This window comes from Schistocerca gregaria, chromosome 1 (assembly GCF_023897955.1).
Source record: "Schistocerca gregaria isolate iqSchGreg1 chromosome 1, iqSchGreg1.2, whole genome shotgun sequence".
Lineage (NCBI taxonomy): Eukaryota > Metazoa > Arthropoda > Insecta > Orthoptera > Acrididae > Schistocerca > Schistocerca gregaria.
In genome coordinates, this window is record NC_064920.1 from 784067736 (window position 1) to 784092245 (window position 24510).

The window sequence follows — 24510 nt, forward strand, 5'->3', positions numbered from 1 at the left end:
TTTTCAAAAACAAGTATGATGTAAAGAAATTTATGATCTTTCACTTGTGGCTTAATGAACTGCAGTAAACAAAAATTATGTTTAAGTAATTTGTTAATTGTGTAAGCAAGCCATAAATGGCGAGTCTAGCTGGCGAGTTATTTCTCACAATTGTTAAGATGTTTTCAGTAGCGGGTGTCAGACAGTTTGCAGATATTTATCAAAAAGTTGTCTTGTTCCAGGATCAGTTGCTATGAAATTTATTATTATTTCTATCAGTTTTGATCGTTACTGTTCATCACCAAATGCAAGAAGTTTCTGAATTCCTTTATCCATGTAGATACATATGTGATGTTCCATCCCTCTTTACATAATATCCGGAACATGAACTGGACGAATGAACTTATTAAATAGAATTTAAACATTTTCCATAATACACTGGTGTGTACATCATAAGGACAAAAGTAACTTTCACATTATTTGTCAGTGCCAAGTAACATAACTTGATGTATCTTCCCCTATTATCACATTTCCATGATTACTAGTTTAGTATATGCTCAGAGATGACAATGCTGCCAAACAACACTGTTAGCACAAGGCACTGTACTGGTTGACAGTGCCTTGACGACAAGCTTAGGAACAGAACCCTGCAAGAGGAAATGAAAACTTGCCATGTGAGTCAATCTGTGGGGTGCCAGAAAGTTTGAAACTGTATAGAGATGTGCATCATAATAAACACAACACATGGCAGGCTTGGGCAGGTGCCTACTGAACACATGGAAATGGCACAAGGGAGGCCACATTGGTTGAGCTCAGTATCAGAAGCCCCCCCCCCCCCCCTCCAGGCTTATGGAATACTGAATCCCTCCCTCCTGACAAGGTCAAGTATGGCAGAAAATGCCAGGATAGGGCTGCAACCTCTGGCACAGAACCAGAGGGAGTGCTGGAAAGCCAGGCAGCAGACTAGTCAGTTATAGAGATAATGCCGATGCTGTTGGCTCCACTGAGGGTTGGAGAAACAGAGGAGGAGTCGGCAATGTTCGGTCCACCTGCGATGGTGTAGGTGAGGCCACAGTCACCAGTGAGACCGGGAGAGGAGCTGAGGTAGGAGGAGGAGGAAGAGGAGGATTTGGGGGGGGGGGGGGGCGGCAGGTCAAAGTCCATGGGTCCAGTGCCGCAGGCAAAGGGAGAGCATGAAGGGGGCCCTCCCACATTGAGGGGGAGCACACAAAGTGGGAGCTCACACCTGGAACTACGTCACAACCAACCCTACTGCCTGGCTGATGTGGAAGACCGTAGCAATGATGACCCAACAGGGTGTAGGCGCAACTGATTTGTATGACAGATCCTGCTTTTCACAGAGATCCATCATAAATAGGTGGTGACTTTTGTGAGCCACCATGACACCCAGCAGTCATCCATTCTGCCAGGAGAAAGACCGAGTCCAAACGGCAGTCCCGATGACATGGCGGGCCATAATGATCCACGTCTTGCAACTCGGCTTGCAAAAAATCCAGTAGACTCTGTGGCTGGTGCCCACACAAACATTCAACTGGACTGCACCCATTGACTGACACCACTTCTTACATAGTCAGAAAACTCAACAGTGCATCGTCACAGGAAGATATAGGCACGAACATCTTCATTTAGGTTATGAATATATGTGCCACCATCTCCCAGTTAGAAGCTGGGCGATATGGGGTTGTAATCAGATGCTGGATACTGCTGCAAATGCCAAAGTCTTCAACTTCTCTTGCAACACAAATTGTCGACTATTATCAGACACGAGGGTCCTGGGGGCTCACTCGGTGGAAAAAGTGAGTGAAAATGCATGAACAGTGGCTATCAGCAACACGGAAGACAACTTGGCTATGTATGAGAAATTTTGATAAGACATCATCCACCAACCGCCATGTACGGTCCAAAAATGGATCCATGAAATTGACGTCAATCCTATTCCAAGAGTGCCCTTTTGGTGATCCTGGTTAAGGAAAAAGACTGAGGCTCCTTCAGGTTCTTGAGTGCCAGCAGGTTGATGATGGCTTTGATGTGTGTGCCTGTAGGAACAAGGCCATCTTTGCCAAGTACATTCCCAAAAAATGCAGCTTTGGTGAGAAAAACTGCATTTCTCCGTCTTTTAATAAAGGCCAGACTCAAGAAGGTATTCAAAAACCATCTGTAGATTTTGTTAATGTTCCTCTCGTTCCAAGGGGAAAACTGGCATGATGGCTCAGACTGGTTCTGTGCACAGGCCCAGATAGTCTGGACCAGATATTCGAATTTGTGATCTATCACTGGCCAGTAGAGGTGACGTTGCACCAATGAGTCATATGCCAAGGCAATGCATGCAGCAACTCGTGTAAGTGAGGACACAGTGCTGGTGGGTGACCATTCGATAGCAATGCCCCTCTGTGGCAAACATGGGGGACCCCTAGACAACAATGAATCAGTTAAGTAGGAGAAAAATTATACACCACATTGGATCTGCACCCATTGGGGCAACCAAAACAATTTTCATGAAAGTGGGCCAGCAGCCATGGTGGCCAGGATCTCTTGCACTGCTGTGAGAAAATCTGACAAGGTTTGCTGCCAGTATTGCTCATCGCAAATGTGAGAACCTATTGCTAATCAAACTCTGGATTGAGCCCCACTGGCAGCCATAAGACCACACCAGTATTTACATGCTGGGCGTTGGAGCAGTAATGAATCTCATAGCAATAATTATTGAGAAAGAGGGCTTACCTCTGCAATTGGTGATGACTCCTATCTGGGAGCTGGGAATGAGGACCAAATAAGGAAACCAGCAGCGTGGGCTTGATGTCGAGGAATCTTGCCCCATATGAGAAAATTTGAAACTTTTTAATTCTGAAAAGAATAGCTATTGCCTGCTTTTCCACATGTGAATAATTACACTGTGCCTTGGGAAGTGTCTTTGATGCATAAGCAATGGGCTGTTGGGTGCCATCCTAAGTCAGTAGGAAAACACTGCAGCAATGTCATACTGGGGTGCATCACAAGCCAGGGTTAAAGGTTTACCCAGTGTAAAAGAAGCGAAACAGGGAGCAGAGCACAAAAACTGCTTGAGGGACTGAAAAGCCTGTTGACAATCTGGAGACTAGACAAACTGAATGCCCTTTTGGTGAACCTGGTTAAGAGGAAAAACACTAAGGCTCCTTCGGGTTCTTGGGTGCCAGCAGGTGACGATGACTTCGATGCGCGTGCGTAAATCAGATGCCTTCAACATAGTTTATGAAACAGGGAATTCCCTGAATCGAGTACCCGAAAATTGTTGATAAGTTCCGGTGCAGGTGAGATTCCAAAAGGCAAGTGATTACACTGGTAAAACCTAAAGGGGGTGTTGAATACCAAGAAAATCGGAGAAGGTGTGTCCAAAGGCAACTGTTGGTACGCGTTATGGAAGGCAGTGCATGATAAATAGTGCCCCCACTCCCTTCGCCAACAACTCCTCTGGCCACGGAATTATATATTTCTGTCAGGCCTTTGACTCGCCACCAAGAGAGTGGCCCAGTGACTTGATGTAATAGGCAAAATGACACTCTGACCCTGCAAAAGCTGCAACTTTGCCTTTACCTTGTCGTGCTTGGAGAAGTGAATTGGGGCAGGGGCAACAAAATTTAGTTACTGCCAACGGTTTAAGAGAAAAATGTGCCTCAAAATTTTCTGCCCAGCCCAATGTATTCTCAGACAGCTGGTTGTATGACCATAGTAAGGAGTGCAAACCTTGAAAACAGAAAGTGGGGGGCAGGAGACAGAAGCATCACACACGCATAAAAATGGCCTTCATTACCACTGTAGTATCTGCACAGGCATGACAATGCCAGTAAACAACACTGTCATCACAAGGCATGGATGGGCCAACAGTAGCTCAACAAGCTGGTGAGTGGGCCCACAAGAGAAAATGAGAACTCATCATGTAATTGAATCTACAGGCCTGCAGAAAGTCTGAAATCACGTAGAGATGTGCACAGGGATGCAGCACATGACAGGCGCAGGTGCCTGACAACTGAGCACATGGAAATGGTCCATGGCACGAGGCACTAGGTGAGGTCAGTAGTGGTTGAACTTAACGTTAGAACTGCCCCACTCGGCATGCTGTCACTGGCAGAGAAACGCTTCCATCAGCGAGTCTATCCATAATATTATGCATTGCAGTTGCCCCCATGGTAGTTGTCCACACTATTCTGCCACATTAACCACGCCAATTCATCTACCTCCATTCCAATGTGTGCTGGTGGGAATACTAAAATTAAATTATCATCTCCCTTTACTTACTGAATTATCCTTCAGTAACCTGCTATACTTTGTCTGTGTCTTCATCTTCTCCTTGTATCGTCAGCATGTATATGGAAACTGTTGTTGGTACTGGTTTGCTGCCAATTCTGAATGGGTTATTTCCATCATTGAACTGTTCACAGTAACTCATTCTCTGCTCTACCTTCCTATTCACAATGAATCCTAATCTTGTTTACAGTTTTCTGATGATGTTGGTATTATCCTTCATTTATCTGACCATAAATTACTATCTTCCTTCCATTTCACTTCAATGACCCCCACAACATCAAGACTGAGTCTTTGCATTTCCCTTTTAAGGTTTTCTAGTCTCCCTATCTCATTCCAACATTCCAAACTGCAGTTCACAGAATGTTGCACTTTAGTTGGTTTATTCAATATTTTTATCCTCCTTGGCGGCCTCCTCCCAGAAATCCAAATGGGAGGCTTATCTTGAAGCTTGGGTTATCATCATCATCATCATCATCATCTTGACATTTTCAATTACAGGCCACATGCCCTGTGCATTCACATTGTTTCTCTTTAACACAGTGGTTTCCATTGCCATCTGCATCCTCCTGGTGTTGGTTATTGCTGATTCTTCTAACTTTTATGGGCAGTTTCCCACCCCAAGGCCAGGAGGTTGCTGGTCTGAAACTCTTGTTTGCTCTTCCACCCTCTTTGATGAATCCAGGACCCAAGTAGTTTTGAATATTAGTCAAAGACTGTACCCCTCGACCATAGGAAAACTATGCTTTTTCAGAACAGTCATGATTTGGTTAAAAAATTATTGTGTCACTTCCTTATTAAAACTCCAGTTTTGGTCAAACAACAGGCCACACTCTGGTATTAAGGACAACCTTGCAAGTGCTTAGGAAGTGTGATCATAAATGGTGGCAGGTTAGCCAATGAATTTGGGAAAAGAGTACAGCAAGCAAACAGCTTCTGCTAGGGCATAAGAAATATTTTGTGGAACATTGATGTCTTGGCAGAAGGTAAAATATTCTATATTCATCTTATTATGAATCTGTTCTAGCATATGCAGCTGGTACATGAAACAAACAACAAAAAAGGAAGAGAGAAGAATGTAGAAAGTAGAGGTGAAATTTTTCCAGAGATATTGAGTGAAAGACAAGAAAGGATAGAATCAGAAATGAGAAGATCAGAAAAAGGACCAGAATCTTGAAACTTCAGGAAAAGCTGAAGGGGTGTACACACATGATAAGTGGAGAGGAGAAAGTGCCACAAAAAATATTTTGTGAAAGGTTAATTCAAAAGTAACCATAAAGAAAACACAGAAAGAAATGGGCAGATATAGTGAGGGAGTTGACTGAGAAAATGGGCGGAAAACCGAAAGAGATGTTATGGAGAGACAGACAACAATAGAAGTGTTTTTCACAACCCAACCTGAGAAACTGGAAATAGAAAATGAAGTAGAAGTAGAAGAGGAGGAGAGAAATTACCTAAATATGGTCTGTTGTTTAGACGAGATTGGTGGTTTTAATAAAGAAATGACATATAGGGATTGTGCCAAACAATGATTTTTTGTTTTCATATGTAAAAGCTATAAATCATCGGATCCTGACTGACAATAATCTTTTTTCTGTTATGGCTGTTGTGGTTGTACCTGCATCTGTTGTACATGTATCTGCTAAACTGTGTCTTCTAGATTAATATTTTAAATAAAACTCTTTGTAACATATATGTCAAAATGGATGTAATGATAAAAGGTAAATAATGGCTGGTTGGTTTGGGTAGGGTCCATATGGTCTTTATGTTCCAAGTCAATAAATAAATAAGTCTGGCATGGAAGAATGTGCTGTAGGGCCAGAATTATTAAAATGAAATAAATTAATAAAATGTCTGGCATTGAATTTAAAATATTATTATTTGTTGAAGTTCATGAAAGGCCACTCCATTTTCTGTTATAGATTTTATTAATGTTCACAACTGGTTCTGGCCTTTACATTTAGGCCTTCTCAGGTGGATCTGAAAATCGTGAAGTTGTGAAACAATGTCAAATGATTAATTGTATGGTTTACAACAGACAGTTTTCAGATCCACTTGTAAACATCCAGTTGTGGACTTAAATAAAATGTATGTCATCAACTGGAGCAGCCTTTCATTAACTGCGTATACAGATGCGAGATAAAAGCACACGCAAAACATGGAAACCTAGTAATTTGTTGATGTGTTTAACGTGGTCACAAATGCACAGATATCACCAGAAAAGTAGTCATTAACCTCAAGAAAATGGGCATAGTTTCTGCAGAAAGAACAAATAAATCACAGAAGAAATTAACAAATTACAAAAAATACAGGGTTCAGATCCTACATGCCTGCAGAAAGCAAGTATACTGATAGGAACCTGAAATATATTCTTTGGCTGCAAGAATTTCATTTCAGAGGATTTATAAGAGATAGACATAAAAGGGAGGCATCCTGTATCTATGAAAGTGTCATATTTTATATTTCCTGACATAAAATAGTTATTACAGAAGAACTGTTGTGATTAGTGTGTCCTTCCATCTACGGTCTGCAGTTAATAAGTACTAGGCAAAAAATTTCTGTTGGTGGTCATTTATATGAAGAAACAAATTTCAAATGAATGGGAGCAAATCAAATTTGAATAGTTAACAGTTTGTATTCATTTGAGAAAATGGTTAATGTCGCTCCTATTAAGTTGAAGATTTTGCAAGTGGTGAGCTACATTTGTCATCCAGAGCATTTAAATGCTGATTAAGAAAAGTAATGGTTGGCCAGGATGATTAAAATGATGCAGCTTGAGCATGTGAAACAAAGTGAGTGGAGATGCATAAATTGATTAGTTTTTAAATCCAGCATCTGCTGAAACTGGATTCAGCATAAATTGTGGATAAAGTTATGGTACCAGGTCGTGAAGTAATACTGATAGAGATGATGGCAACAATTAGAACTAGACCCATAAATCCTTAACCTTCTAAATTGAATTTTCAGTTTTATAGATGAGGATAATGTGACTAAATTATATTAGGTATAAAAAATTCCTTCTCCCCCATTTCCCTTCCAGGGCATCATCTGCTTTTTGGTAGAGGTTTGTGGCTTGTATGCTTGAGATGAAAAAGCTGTTATCACAGGTGGAAGAATCAGAGTACGTAAATAAATAAATAAATGGCATAGAGATGCGGAAGGTAACAGAAAATATTGAATGGGAGATACAAAATTTATCTGCAGTAAATGTGTTGATCTTAATTTCATATAACCTTTTTTCTTTTATAAAGTATCCTGAAGTGAGTTAATACTTCCCTGTAGTTGTCAATGCTCAGGAGGAGGTTATGACACTTCATGGGAAAGGGGAGGATGGAGGAGAAGGAGGAGGGGGGGGGGGGGGAGCAGTTGAACTCTATTAATATATCTGCATTAGTATTATTGTATTTGTGATGCTGTAATTGCAGACTCTATTTGTGCATCAAAAGAGTGACTGCATTGAGAAGAAAATTTACAAATAACTCTGCAAGCAATTGTTCAGCCATAAGAAGGTACTGCAGTACCTCTACCAACCTACCATCTTTCATGTTCAAATTGTGAAGGATCCAATAGAAAAATAAGTGATAGCTCTCCATGTATAACCAAAGTCCCTTATGATATCGAGTTCAAATACTCATGGGTAATGAAGTAATGAAATTTTCCCCTGAAGTATAACATAATTTTTATATTTACTGTGTGTGTGTGTGTGTGTGTGTGTGTGTGTGTGTGGGGTGTGTGTGTGTGTGTGTGTGTTGATGCAAGCCTTTGCTTAAAAGTGTGTTTGGACTGTATCATAATCAGTAATTTCTTCCATTCACCGACCAGAAGAGACTACTTTGCTTTTTTGACTGCTTTCACCTAAGATCTGTTTCAATAGACTACATGAAGACATGCCCTTCCCCTCCCCCTAAGAATGTTCTTTTTTCCATAATTTGTCTTTCTCTCAAATTGAATTCAGTTATTTATGATAAGAACCCAAATGTATAAATTTTTTGCAGTGAGTTGTTATATCACTCCAAGTGTTTTATTGAAATTACCAAAAAATATGATACACTAGTTATGGCACTCAAACAAGCACCTGGGAGCAGCATCCAGATTTTTGTTGATGTTGTTTCCCTGAATTAATTAAAGCAAGGACATGGCTGATGTCCTCCATCATTCTTTTCCTATTTGAGCTTTAGCTCATCTCTAATAACCTCATTGTCAATAGCACATTACACTCTAATCGTCAATCCTTTCCTGGTACCTTTTTGTGTGTGTGTGTGTGTGTGAGAGAGAGAGAGAGAGAGAGAGAGAGAGAGAGAGAGAGAGAGAGAGAGAAACTATGACCATTTACAAAAAATGTCAGTAATGGTGCTTTGTATAGCTACTACTCTGTTGTAAGCATATAGTACAAAAAATTGAATGAAAGATCACAGTCTGTACTCTAAGCAACAAGGATAATTTGCAGCAGAGAAGAACTGTTACAAAATTCATCTTGGAATAAATATTTCATTTATTGTGGACTGTATTAAGTTAGATGATGTAAAATTCCAAACATAACTAATATTGAGTACTTTTAATTTTACAAATCCCTTCATGCTTTCTGCTGCTAACAGGAAAGATGGTAATGCATGAGGAAGTTAGGACTACATATAGACTTTTCTGATTTCAGAGTTACATAGAGCACTCTGATCTATTTCCCTTCACTGAGTAGCAAAGCTGATGTTATGAGAGACTCATAATTACCCATTACTGACACATGTCATGTAAGATACGCATCAACAAAATTCCCTCAATCTGGTATTTAACCTTCTACTAATTGTTTCATGTGGTCATTTACTAATATTGCACTGAGCCCTCATTGTAAGATATTTGATTGACATGAGTGTTTTATCATAGGATGTTAATGGTATATATTGAGGTCATCAGGGTTGGAGCAAGTTTTCTGTTACATATTGGCTTCTTTGAAAAGTAGAAATTTCATTACCACTAAATATGGGTTTGTTGGCAGAAGGGATTGTAAGATATGCTTTACAAATTCATATAAAATACTGAGTAAATGATTAACTTTTTACTAGATGCTTCATTAATTTAAAAATGACAGCAGATTTAATTCTGTCAACAGTATAGATACAAATGATGCTATCGCATAAATCTTATTACTCAGCTGAAAATTAAAATTATGTTCTTTACAAACAAATCTCAGTCATTGCACAAATTTAATCAGAACTGACAGAACACATTAAAATATTCAGCACTGTATACTCTAATACATCTTTCAGCACTTGGCGTAAATAATAACTTATGGTCTGCAAGTCACTAGACTTAACTATGAAATCTGCAGTCTGTGACAGTAGGGCTGTGTTAATATTTGTAAAATTGTTCTTCTCCTTCAAGTAAAACTGGAGACGTGGAGCAACATGCTTCTGGTTATATGACTGCTGGTTCAGGCTCGCCAACATCCATGGATACTAAACGCATCAATAGATATCCTCATATACAGCCTCTTGATTCATATTATGATGTTTTATGTGAACCGTACACATACCAGGTGAGAAACTGAAAAACAAGACACATTTTTGTATGTGCAACACAAATTTATGCTTTCTATTTTATATTTTATGTAATATGAATGTGTGATTATTTTGACAGAAACTACAGTTGGAAAGAGTAACATTGCATGAGAGCAAAAGAGGTGACTATATTCATACAAAGAAAGTAATAGAACAGCTGATTCTCCTGGGAGAAATGGATAGGGCAGTTCAGTTGTTACTTGAAACTGATCTTGATAATGTAAACTACTACACAGATGCAATAAAGTAAGTAAAACTTTCATATTATTATTACATAAGTGAAACAATCTGTTCCAGAAATTTCTAGGATATATGCAGTTTTCTGTAATGATGTGCTGATTGTTTTCCATAATAACATCCTGATCGTTTCCCATAACAGTGTGCTATTTGTTGTAAATAATACATCTCTTTTTCCAACTAACTGCCTATTACACAGTATCAATACTAGGAATAAGAACAATATTTAAAATCACTTACTCTTGTCCAGAAAGGAGTCCAGTATTTATTTTCAATAAGTTACCAGCAACCATTAAGAGTTTAGTTTCAGACGAGGCACAATTTAAACATAATTTAAAAGAATTTTTGTTGGCCAACTCCTTCTATTCCATCTATGAATTTCTCAACAAGTGCAGTAGACCATTTTAATGAAAATTTATCATACTTTAATTTTTGACAATACTTGGTTGTAACAGCCAAGTAACTACCTACTGTGTGAATGATGGGTGTATGGAAAGCAGATGTAAGTCTTAAGTCTGTAAATAGTGGAAGTTTAATTTTAAATCTTGCACATAATTTGGCTGTTCTTAACTGAGGATAATTGAAATGAATAATTTACTTTAATTTTTGACAATACTTGGTTGTAATAGCCAAGGAACTAGCTACTGTGTGAATGATGGATTTGCAAGTAATATTTTTTAAAAACTATAACACCTGTTATGGTTATGTGCCAGTGATCTTGTTTTTATTTTGTCAAGCAATGAACTTTCTAGCTTATACTTTTCCGTATTTTTTGTTTCCACTTTAAAGCCTGTGTTTTCCTCTCAACCATTTCCCCTCTTTCATGCTTTTAAACAGAGTTTGTAGATATTATACGGAATTATTTCTGTATTTTACATTCTTATTATTGACAAATGGACAATACGAGAACTTAATGGAGAAGGCTCTCATCATCTATATTTATCAGGTTCAGACCTGTGAAAATAACACACATTATAAAGTTATCCATTGTCAGAAGTTTATTACGTAAATTTTCATTTATGAGTAATTCTTTTATGATTCACTAATCAGAGGATAAAAGAATGATTACATTTTAATTCTTTAGGGCCTGCCTTGTTTCTACAATACAGTCAACAGGAGCAGCACAAAGCACTATAAAACTTGTGGCCACTAATCTAATTGCCAATGGAAATATTGGTGAAGGCATACAATTACTGTGCCTCATCGGTAAAGGCCTGGATGCTTGCCGTTACCTGCTCTCATACAGTATGTGGGAGCAAGCAGTATGGTTGGCCAAAGCCATATTACCACAGCAGGAGATGCAGGAAATTTTCCGCAAGTGGGCAGATCATCTTTGGACTTCAGCGCAGAAGGTATTATTCTACAATAGCTACTTCCTCAGGTGCAAGGAGGAGTCCAGATGATTTATTCTTGAGACAGAAGAGAGGGGGGGGGGGAGGGAGGCTTGAGAGGAGAGATTACTGAGATAGGTGAAAATTTAGTGGCAAAATATTGTACTTCGTGCATTTATCTAAATGACAAGAAAAATTATCCATCACATTAAAAAAGAATTCAATTTGGTTGATGGGTGTCGATAGAGATTTATACATATATAGCTTTTGCCAACATATTCTGTTATTCATTTTTCTTTGTTCATCTTTTCCCTATTTTATTTTGATATTTTGTCTCACCCTTTTTATCTATTCTATATTACCAGTAACATTTCTCCTTTTTCTTTGTAGCTTATTCCTCTTTCTCACATTTTTTATTTTCCTTTTATATCTTTATATCTTGTTTCTCTCTCCCACTTTCTGTTATTTTTGGAAATACGCTTTTTTGACAGCAATTTTCTTTATTTACAGTATTCAGAACTAAGACTGTAATCTGTTAATATGACAGGACTTCAATGTCACCCGTGGCTGTGTGGCCTTGGTCAGATCATTGCCACAATTTCACTGCAGCTGGACTGACATTGCATGTGGTCTGTATACTGCCAGAATTTCATGGGGAATCTGTGCAAACTTTAGATGATTCCCCCACAAGAATTATATTGTCCAGTGTACTTCAGCTTTGGAGTTTCAAGTTGCTGTGCCATTTCAGCCGTCGAACAGTGTGGCGCATCTCAGCAGAACTCTGTATGCAGGAAACCTGGAAGATCTACTCTCTTCTACAATGTGTCTGTCTGTTACACAGTGGTCTTAGTGGGAGACAACATGCGTAACTTATTTTCTGAAGTCAAACAATGCAAAATCCTGAATGGAATGGAACAATATTATGAAAAGGAAAGTTGCCATTCACCATATAGTGGAGGTGCTGAGTCACACATAAGTACAACAAAAAGGCTGTCACAAATAAATAAAGCTTTCAGCCATTAATACCGTCATCAACAATAGACGTAGGCACACACCAAACACACTCTCAAACACAACTCACACACACAACTGCTGTCTCGGGCAACTAAAACCACACTGCAAGCAACTGCACCAGTCAAAGGGAGAGCCACATGTGAAAGCACCCACGTGATTTACCAACTGACCTGCCTGCACTGTGATGCTTTCTATGTGGGTACCATTGACCAGCAACAAACTGTCCATTCGCATGAATGGACACAGGCAGACAGTGTTTGTTGGTAATGAGGATCACCCTGTGGCTAAACATGCCTTGATGCACGGCCAGCACATCTTGGCACAGTGTTACACCGTCCGAGTTATCTGGATACTTCCCACCAACACCAACCTAACCGAACTCCGGAGATGGGAACTCGCCCTTCAGTATATCCTCTCTTCTCGATATCCGCCAGGCCTCAACCTCCGCTAATTTCAAGTTGCCGCCGCTCATACCTCACCTGTCTTTCAACAACTTCTTTGCCTCTGTACTTCCGCCTCGACTGACATCTCTGCCCTTAACTCTTTGCCTTTAAATATGTCTGCTTGTGTCTGTGTATGTGCGGATGGATATGTGTGTGTGTGTGTGTGTGCGAGTGTACACCTGTCCTTTTTTTCCCCTAAGGGAAGTCTTTCCGCTCCCGGGATTGGAATGACTCCTTACCCTCTCCCTTAAAACCCACATCCTTTCATTTTTCCCTCTCCTTCCCTCTTTCCTGACGAAGCAACTGCCAGTTGCGAAAGCTCGTAATTCTGTGTGTGTGTTTGTGTGTTTTGTTCATGTGCCTGTCTGCCGGCGCTTTCCCGCTTGGTAAGTCTTGGAATCTTTGTTTTTAATATATTTTTCCCATGTGGAAGTTTCTTTCTGTTTTATTTACATCGTCATATATATATATATATATATATATATATATATACCAGACTCGTGAACAGGGGTCGACAGGAGGTTTGTGAACTTACATCATTTATTGCCCGAACCATCCGTTTCTGAGCCAAAAATATTCTTTTAGAATGGGAAGAGTTACCCCAAAATATAATACCATACAACATAAGCGAATGAAAATAAGCAAAGTAGACTAATTTTCATGTTGAACTATCAGTCACTTCAGATACTGTTCGAATCATAAAAATGGCAGTGTTAAATTTTTGAACAAGATCGTGAACATGAGCTTTCCATGACTGCTTACTATCTATCTGAACACCTAAAACTTTGAACTGTTCAGTTTCACTAACCATATGCCCATTCTGTGAAATTAAAATGTCAAATTTTGTTAAATTGTGTGTTAGAAACGGTAAAAACTGAGGCTTACTGTGATTTAGCTTTAGTTTATTTTCTGCACGCGGTGGAGTTAGGTCATGAACTGCGCTATTTGAAACCGAGCCAATGTTGTGTACAACATTCTTTACTATCAAGCTAGTGTCGTCATCAAACAGAAATATTTTAGTTACCCGTAATACTAGAGGGCATATCATTTATATAAATAAGCTACAGGAGCGGCCCCAACATAATCCCTGGGGCACGCTCCACTTGACCATATCCCACTCAGACCCCACATCACAGCCATTCTTGACATTGTAGATAATGAGCTTTTGCTTTCTGTTGCTAAAGTAAGAAGTGAACCAATTGTGAGCTACTCCCTGTATTCCATAATCGTCCAATTTATGGAGCAATATTTTGTGATGAACACAATCAAATGCCTTAGTTAAATCAAAATATATGCTCAGCTTTTGAAACCTTTTGTTTAACCCATCCAGTACCTCACAGAAAAAAGAGAATATAGCATTTACAGTTGTTAAATGACTTCTAAAGCCGAACTGTACATTTGATAGCACATCGTGTGATATAAATAATCAATTATCCTTACATACACAGCCTTTTCAATAACTGTAGCAAAAACTGATGGCATAGAAATATGTAGGTCTAAAATTATCTACATTATCCCTTTTTATAAATTGGCTTTACTACTGAGTACTTTAATTGGTCAGGAAACTGACCATTCATAAAGGAAAAATTACAAATATGGCTAAATACAGGGCTAACAAGTGCAGCACAGTACTTTAATATTCTGCTAGGCACTCCATCATAACCATGAGAGTCCTCAGTCTTCAGTGATTTAATTATTGACTCAATCTCCCCCTTGTCTTTGTCCCAGAGGAGTATTTCAGACATCAATCTCGGAAAGGCATTTGCCAAGAAAGTTATGATTCCCTGTAGAAACTAAATTTTTATTTAATTCATTTTTATTTAATTCTGCCATCAGCGCCTTCCCCAGCTTCATGTTAACGTGCCTAACAGCTGCATTAAGATGAGGCCGATCATCACGCTGACACAGTTGCATGAAATTTACATTAGTGCCACCAGTTTGAGTAGCTATCTTCGCTCATACCCTTGTAATAGCTATACATCCTCCAACCCCCACCTACTCCAGTCCAGTCACAAACTACCAAAAACAGGGCTGCATGTGAAACCTGTCTCGTGATCTACAAGGTAAGCTGCAACCACTAACAAGCACTGGGCATGACAAGCAACAAGCTGTCTCTCCACAGGAATGGCCATCGACAAACTGTGGCCAAGAAACAAGTGGTCACCCAGTTACTGAACACGCTGTCAAATATGACATCCTTCATTTTAATGACTGCTTCACAACCTGTGTCATATAGATCTGTCCCATCAACACCAGCTTTCCTGACTTGCGCAGGTGGGAACTTTGCCTGGACTACATCCTATTTTTCCGTAACCCTCCTGGCCTCAACCTTCATCAATCACTGTCATCAACCATCCAGCCCCTTCTCTGTTCCCATTCCAACACTACACAGCCATCATTCCACCATCGCACTCAGTCTGTTTACTTCTCTCCTTTTCCACTATTTCCCCCTCCACACCTCTCCTCAGACCATTGTTTAACCTGCAGCACTTCATTGTCTGCCACCCCCACCACACTATCCCTCCCCCTTGCCGCCCCAGCCTCCTCCAAACCCCCACCTAGTCACCACACTCGTCATGCACTGGTTCTGCTGCTCGAAGTGTGATTTCAGTTGCCTGAGACTGCAGTCATGTGTATGAGATGAGCTTGTGTGCTTTTATTTTTGTGCGTGTGTGTGTGTCTGTCTGTTTTTGGCGAAGGCATAATGGCCGAAAGCTTTATTTATTTGTGACAGTCTTTTGTTGTGCTTATCTGCGACTCAGCATCTGTGCTATTTGGTAAGCGGAAACTTTCCTTTTCTTAATATTGTTACTTTCTGAAGTCCCTATTTCAACAACTTAATGCATGCCAGTCTACTTTGTGCTTCATTCCACATCTATACCGCTCTCCCATCTTTCCCTTCACATACAGATGGAGGAACCTCTGTGGTCATAAAACTGAGATTTAACAATATTTTGTTCATATTTGTTGCATTAATGCCATTAGTTGTTTTGGTAAAGAGGCTTATTCTACTTCAAGTAGGATAAACTTTCTGAAAGAAAGTTTTTTTATGAAAAGTACCCAGAAAACTACAAACAGCAAACATAAATTCCACGTTCATTCAGCTTCAAAATCTGTATGTTAAGCATACTTTTCATTAATAGTGCAGATACTCTGATTCCTATAGCTTTAAAAGTGAATCATAAATTTTATATTATTGATATAGGGTAGTAATGAATGTGTATCGTGTGAAACATGATGTTTAATAAGTGGTGTAATAACACTGGATACTTTTCTTTAGATTTTGCAAAGAGATAAATATGTGACTGACTGATGATGATCTTTTGTTTGAAAGCAAAGATGTGGTTTGTATGCCTCATGCATGTAGCCGGAGTACACTAAGTGATCAAAAGTATCTGGATACCTACTAGTGGACATCAGTATAGGGTGTTTCCATCCTCTGTGAACCGAGCAAGCTGAAGCAGTGGTTAGCTAATGGACATTAATTTGGGAGGGTGATAGTTCAAATCCACATCTGACCATCCTGATTTGGGTTTTGATTTCCCAAAATCACTTCAGGCAAATTCTAGGATGGTTCCTTTGAAAGGGCGCAGCCAAGTTCCTTCCCCATCCTTCCATAATCTGATCTGACCGATGATCTTGCTGTTTGGTACCTTCCCCAAATCAGCCAACTAACCACACCTGCCTTTATGATGGTTATAAATCTGCTGGGGACACTTTCAATGATGTCTTATTATCTGTGGAGGAATGGCAGCTACTTCTTCTCCAAAGACCAGGGAAGTTATTAACATTAGGTGTTAGATTCTTGAGTGAAGTCGATATTGTAACTCTTCCTAAAGATGTCCCATTGGGATCAGGTCAGGACACAGGGCAGGCCAGTTGATTTCAGCAATTTTACTGTCCACAGACCTTTGCCTTGTAGATGCTGTTTTATGGTGGTGCATTGTCACACTAATAAAACCACTCATTGCCCCTGAACTGTTCCTCTGCTGTACACAGTACAAAATGCAGTAAAATGTTTTCATATCTTTTCACATTTATCATTTTCTTAAGTGAAATAGAGGGACCCCAACCTAACCTTGCAAAATACACTCATACTGTTACATCACCTCCGTACATCACATTGACCCTACATATGGTGGTAGAGAATATCCTATAGGTGTTTGTCAAATCCAAACCCTTACATTGGATTGTCACAGAGTACAGCATGATTCATTACTCTTTCCCAGTCATATGCTATCCAATGTTGTTGCTCTTACATCACCATAAGCTTTGGTTGCCACTAACCACAGAAATGTGTGGCTTATGAGGAGCTACTTGACTATTCTGCCCCATTCATTTTAATTCCCTACATGCAGTCATTGTGCTAGTTAGACTGCTGGTAGCATTTGAAAACTCATGAGTGATTTGTTCCACTTATTTCATGCGATTTTTTACAACCACCCCCAACAATGCTCGATGGTACTTGTCTATGGGTACATGAGGTCTACCATTTCTTGGTTTAGCTGTAGTTATTCCTTCGCATACCCTCTTCACAGTCACATCACCAACATTTGAATTGAACAGCTTTAGAAGGCTTGAAATGTCCCTGCCGGATTTGTTATTCGGGTGACATCCAGTACCGAGCTCTTGCAAATGACCCATTCTTGTGTTACTACTTTTCTAGTGGCAACACAATGTGCCCCATCTAGTTTTATGCTGGTGGATCCACGTTTTGTGACATCTAGTGGTGCATTATGAATTACAAAAGAATGTGTGCATACATTTGGTTAAATAATGTATACCAATTTTATCTTATCTTGTCCTCAATTTCCCCTCATACATGCCATCTGTTCAAAGTCTGCACACCATCTCTCCACAGAATTTTGCTGCATAGGGATTAAGAAAAGAATTAAATGGAATGCCTATCGGAGATACAAAGGTAGTTGTAAAAGAATCAGAAGATCTAAAATAGATGTTTAATACCCACAGAACATTGGTTTAAGATCTATTGTTATGATAGACAGAAGGGCTGGACAGTAAGCTGGAGGATCCTACCGTGATACTGCTCACTGCTGTGTGGGTGAGAATGATGGATACCATGGAATTAACTAGGTTACTTCGAATTAAATAGGAATGTGGAAATGTGTTTGTGATTTTGTTGATAAAAAAATTTTATGCTGAGACTTTGGTTATGAAGAAAGAGGGACATGTGTAAAACAGTTCTGATAAATTCTCTAAACTAAATTATTCAAAAAATTTTTGCACCACCTGCATATCTTTGGACATGCATTAGTTTTGTTTCAAGGGGAACAAAAATGAAAGAACAACTCTTATGACACTGAAAAAATAATTGTGAAGTAGAAGCAAAAATATGCAGAATAAAGGCATTCTGTTTGAAAGTGTACACCTTTGCACATCTGTAAAATCGAAGTCTGCTGGTTGATAACATTGACCACCATGCTGCTCCGCTTTGTCTATTCTAACACACTTGAATTATATGTGGCATGCTGTCCACAAGGCAACCAAGACATTGCTGCTCGAGCTTGTTCCACTCTGCAACAGCAGCCCTACCTAGGTCATCCGATGTGTGAAGACAGTTCCTATCCTACAAGGATTCGCTGCAGGTTTCAGTTGGCCCCAAGCATGCTCATTCGAGTTAATATCAGCATTATATTCAGTTGATCTCTGCTGGTACTGGACAAAAGTGATTACATGATGGGAATAGTGTGCTCATACATTACTGTCTTGAAGGATGGACTTGTTCCTAGAATGTTTATTGTAGAGCTGGACATTAGGTCGGAGGATCTTATCCTGATACTGCTCAGCCCTAAAATTACCTTATATAGTCAAGAGAGGTATCTAACATGATACCAGCCCAAAACATGATTGATCCACCTCTCTGCCAAACTAAGTAGGACTGCATGCCCTGAGACATGCATTCGTTCTCGCCACCACCACATTAATCTGCATTGATCATCAGGAGTCTGACAGATCTTGCACCTGTGGGTGAAGACAGCCTCCAGTTAATGATCCAGATTCCATTTCAGGCATTACCAAGCACACCTGCTTTTCACAACCTGGCATTGGGTTGTTTCTACTGTTGCTCATACAGGTGCCTAAAGCCCAAATTGATCATATGGAGACAGTTGCAACTGTCTGGGTCACCTTTGCCTCCAAAAAGGCAGCATGCTGCTCTGTTGCATTTTCCTCACAGTATATACAAACCATACTTTGTAGCATGCAGTCTTCAGCTGGTGTTGTTGGCTGCTAGTGAACACTAAGAGGCAAATCCTCAAAATTTTGTGCCCCACTGCAATGGTTCGAATTATGCCATTGCAGTGTTCACCAGTTTGGTGAGCAATTTACCATGATGAATTTAATGATTAATTATGCACACGTGATCTAAGCTTGAAATGACCTCTTGAGGAATGTTGGGAAACTAAACAGTGTATAGTGTGTAGAAGTTATAATGTCCTCCTCATGACTGAAGACACAGCATGCTCTGCTGAATTGCACAGAGAATTCAAGTTTACTGTAACTCCATTATGCAGATAGCTGTAGATAGCAATTTCATCTTCTAAAGAGTGCCAAGAAAGAAGTTTTAATTGGGGCAGGGAGGACTGGGCAGGTCATGAGTTTCTCCTAAAACGTTTTTTGAGCACTTTTAGATTTTTTGACTATGATTGTCTCAGTAGTAGGGTTTCCATCTGTTTGCAGAAAATGATCATAACTAATTTATTTATGGATGCTATAGCATAGATATAATTGCTTATCACTGGAAATGTGTTATTTATGCACATCTTATTTCAAATCATATACCATGATTAACCACCTAAATGTACATAACCATTTTAACTACGGCTGTAGAATTTGGCCCTTAAGGGCAGAATGCATAGAAAACAAATGCAAATATTGTCTTTGTGGAAAATGTTTTCTGTGCATCCATGATTTTAACGTATGACAAATTAAACCCTCATTTAGACTAATTTGTTGTGAAACTGTAAAATATGAACAAATGCATCTAATGAATTATTGTGGTTGAAATGATGTTGAATACGTGTTAGCATATACAAGTGCATGTTTTTGCAGTTGCTCTCTGCAGCTTTTTGATTAGTTCCAAGAAGTCCAGTCTCTTGTCCTCATTCACTTAATTCTGCACTTATAAATTTCATTGACATTGCTACTCCACAAAAGCCTCTTGTCCTTGCTAGGATTTTACACCTGCACCTGCATTTCGTTTATGGGTGGCTGTCATGATCTATCAGTATCATATATTGTAGAAAGAAATGATTGTGATATCTCAAAATGATCCATGCACAAGTTGCCACGGTCTCTTTTCTTTTATCATTCTTCTAAAAATCATCCTCAGTTCCCTCTCCCCATCTTTTGCACAACCAGCCTTGCCAGTGTAGAAAGGGAGAGGAATTACTTTTCTCTGACATTCTAGAACTCTTTCCTCTTTCTCTGGTTCAGTTTTATTGCTCGTATCTTTGTCACAGTGACCCTTCCAGTAGCTAAACTTACTTTTTCAAATCAGAGTTATGTACTGCTGTTCCAGTACCTCTATTTTTTCCATGTTAATCTGTACGTCAATGAAGACCATCTTTTTGTCCCATAAGTGGTAGTTACAATTCCTTTCATGCTATATTTTATATACAGCAAGCTTAGTTATTCTACTTTCTGAACTATGACTATGATTTAATGAATTTCTGGTGAAGATGAAATACATTTTGTTTCCTCTAGCCATAAAGGTATTTTGTCATTCATTCATGATTTCTCTCACTGTCTTAATACTACATGCTACAGCTGTAACAATGGTGAGAAATACCTCTTGAGGGATTTGTCATTTGAGAAACATTGCACATCTTGCATGAATTCACTCAAACACTCAAATCTCAAAGTCTATCTTAGGATAAATAGAGGAAGGTAAATAGTCCGTTCTGGTAACTCACACTGACTTGATCCATTGTTCAACTAATCCAGCCATGTACATACTATTACCCAATTCTTAAGAATTCCATAAATGAATACTCATTTCATGAATGGTGACTCATTCCACAGCTTTCATGAGTGAAGACTCATTCCAAAGCATGTACTTTTCTCTAACTACATCCGTGACCTAATTTGTAGTAATGTCTTATTTTTTGTGTGTGTTTCAGCCCCCTTATTACTTTGTATTTTCTTTTCTTCTCTGATTTTTTTCTGTTTTCATCCTCTTTCACTAATGATGGCTGTGATTTTAAGTTTTCAGAAAAATAATGAGAGAAAAACATGTTTTTGGTACAAATCATTTTAATGTTTCTCTAAATAAACACCTTGTAAAATCTATATGTAAAGAAGACCTTTCATGACAAATTGGGTTAATATAGACAGAGAGAGATTAATCTGATGTGCTGTTTGACAGCTTTGTAGTGAAACTACAGACATAGGTGATCATTTTCTTGGATGTGCTTCATGAACAAACCACTTTGTTTGATGTTGGTTCATCTTGCAACCCCCAAAGAGTTGATTGTACTGCTGTCCATATGAATGTATCCAAGTTTCGGCTTCTGTTAACAGTTGTGAATTTTTTTGTCATATTTTTTGAACATTTCCTTACACCAATTGACATGAGCCTGATTTAGAGCTTTGGATAAATTATATGGAGGCAATTAGAAACAGTTTTTTTTCTTACAGCAAAATGTTTACACAGATATCAAATGTTGTGCAGTCTTCAATGTGCCAAAGATTGCCTCTGTCTGACTGCAAATCACATGCCGATCCTTTTTAGTCATGTAGAGCACAGTGTTGATGTTTGAACAACTATTTTTGGTAGACAGTCATGAAATTCATCCCATGACCATGATGAAATCCTGCAAACCAATTTCAAATAGTCTTAACTGAAGGCAATTGATTACCAAAATATGTACAAAGCTTTTTGAGGGGTTATTGTTGATTCAAATTTCACAAAAATCATCCTTTGAAGTTCCATTTTTTCATAATACTATGTCTTTAAATGCTTGTCATAAACAAACTACTGGGCCAAGTTATTAAATGCCATTGTTTTAAGAATAACAAGTGACAAATTTTAAAATATTAGTAATGTCACATCTCAGTAATCCCACCTATCCAGAGGACATTCGTAAAAACTTAAATGACAAAGATCATATCTCTAATTTTACCTGTCTCATACCCTCCCTATTATCCCATTTGAATCAAATTCTGCAGCGAATCTAATTTGAGTATTTTTGGTTCTTATGACGTTCTCTCCTACAGAATCGTCCTTCACAGTTTGAGTTATTCTGTAGCACAATTAAAAGTACTTTAATCACAACAAAAGTTCATTGTCCATATAATGCATAAAATTCTATCCAACCCAAGTCTTGATGAATTGTTTAGGTGCTGTGAAGCATTTGCTTGTAAACATGCCACATGTTTTCTTTTGTTGCTGTAGGTGATGGGCTCAGTCCAATGGTGTGATATTCAAAGTCCTTTGTCACATTTACCATTGTAAGATCCACAACATATGATCACATTGTTCTATACTTGCAGTCACATGTTATTTAGTTACTATAATCTGATGACAAGGTTCCTTTCTGACCTGGAATAGAGTATGGGACTAGTCACTATTGGTTCATGTTATCACTAATAGTGATCAATGTGTTACATCATAAATTTATAAATAAATAATAATGATAAATAAATGCTTTATTTGGCAATAATAATTTAATAATTGTGGACAAAGTCCATTTACATGAGAACATTAAAAATAGTTTAGAAGTCAAGATAAACTCTACACAATAACATTAGAAATCTTTGATGGATTACAAGCATTTATCAATTAACAGTTGCTTTAATTTTGTCCTAAACATGTTTCCTTTTAACAATTTTATATTATTTAGCAATCTGTTATAAAAGAGTCTTCCAGCAGAAAATGGACTATCATCTGTTGCTCTTTTATTCTAAATTTTATGTGGTAACACTTTCTTCTTCTTGTATTATAATTATAGATTTCACTAGTAATTACACTGTGCTTAATATTTTCTTTTACAATTTATGTTTATCAATTGTTTCAACTGATAGCTCTGGTTCTGTATCCACTTGCCTTGATTTATAATTAAGTAGAAACTCCACCAGAATTGTCTTGCCCTTATTTTATGCCAATTTCTTTTTAGTGAGATTTTTTGTGATGAGGCTAATGTTATCTGCATTATCTTGCACTGGTATATGTTTTGTAGTGCCCCAACTTATGAAGGAGGTATCATCAGCATAATTTACTACAGGGTGGCACACGAAGTGTGTTACCAATTGTTTCTTTCACAATTTATGACTCACATTAGATATCCTGGTGGGATCTCTACAGCAATACCAGCAGAGCTTGGAAAAACAACTGAGTTACAAAATGACACGTAATTCACAATTTTGCTGCTAGGAGACTAGTAAGCAGCAATGGCAGACTGACGACACAGCAACAATAGGCAATTGTATTACTTTTTCATGAAACGAAAAACCATGTTGTGACTCGGAGGCGTTTTCGACAACAGTTTAACACACGATGGGTCCCTTGCAAGAAGACCATCCACAGGTTGTACGATAAATTTGTACAGGAAGAAACAGTATTGGAAGCGAAGCGACCTCGGCCTAAGCCTGTTTGTTCGCTGGAGAATATTGAAGCGGTACGAGTTGCTGTACAGAGAAGTACCAGGAAATCGTGTATAATGGCAGCAGTCCACCTGGGAATATCCAGACGCTCCGTTCAATGCATTCTTAAAAGTGACCTTCATATGTACCCATACAAGATGACCTGTGCACAGATGCTCACTGAAGAACACAAGCAGCAGAGACTACTGTTTGCTCAGTGGGCGGAGGATAGGGAAGAAACTCTCAACAACGTTTGGTTTTCAGACGAGGTGCACTTTCATTTAGACGGTGTTGTTAACAAACAAAATGTATGCTTTTGGGCCACTGAAAACCCACAAGTGCTTCATGAACAACAACATTATGCTCCGAGGATTACAGCGTGGGCAGAAATTTCCAGTCACCGACTTCTTGGACCCTTTTTCTTTGAAGAAACTGTGAACAGCAAGCGTTAGTTGAGCATGCTTCGCAATAGCTTCATTCCACAGCTTCTTGCTACTGCCTTGTGCTTCAACATTCAGTGGTTCATGCAAGATGGATCAGGGCCACATACTGCAAACACTGTGTTGGAGTTTTTACACGAGCATTTCGACATGCGGATCATTTCGCTCAGGTTTCCAGATCACTTCAATGACGGATAAAATTGCTGTCTCACCCCCCCCCTCCCGCCCCCCCCCCCCCCCCCCCCCAATAGTCCAGACCTCAATCCATGTGACTTTTACTTGGGGGTATCTAGAGGACAAAATTTGCCCGAAATGTCCACGTCATTTAATGGAGCTCAGAAGACTTATTCTTCAAGCTTGCAGTGAAATTACGGAAAACATGTACCATAGGGTAATCACTAACTTCAGTGTTCATTTGAAGGAAATTAGGAAACAAAATTGTAGACATATTGAGCATGTGATGAGTTAGAACTAATCTCCAGGTGCGGCTCTTCATTGTAGTATATGTTCCTTTCAGATTCTATTGACAATAAAGTTTATATTCAAAAACAAAATGGTAACACATTTCGTGCACTGCCCTGTATGTTTGAATTTTGTGAAACTATTATATCAC

At 38.8% G+C, this 24510-nt stretch overlaps 1 protein-coding gene across 2 annotated transcripts in view; it reads left to right on the top strand.

The window, feature by feature from the left end:
- The window catches only part of LOC126269161 (WD repeat-containing protein 11-like), a 220153-nt gene that overhangs the window by 190615 nt on the left and 5028 nt on the right, over window positions 1-24510 (top strand). For both annotated transcript variants that reach the window (XM_049973970.1, XM_049973972.1), the window contains exons 20-22: window positions 9655-9808; window positions 9910-10076; window positions 11152-11419. In XM_049973970.1, the coding sequence (XP_049829927.1) occupies window positions 9655-9808; window positions 9910-10076; window positions 11152-11419 (589 nt within the window). The remainder of the gene's footprint in view (window positions 1-9654; window positions 9809-9909; window positions 10077-11151; window positions 11420-24510) is intronic.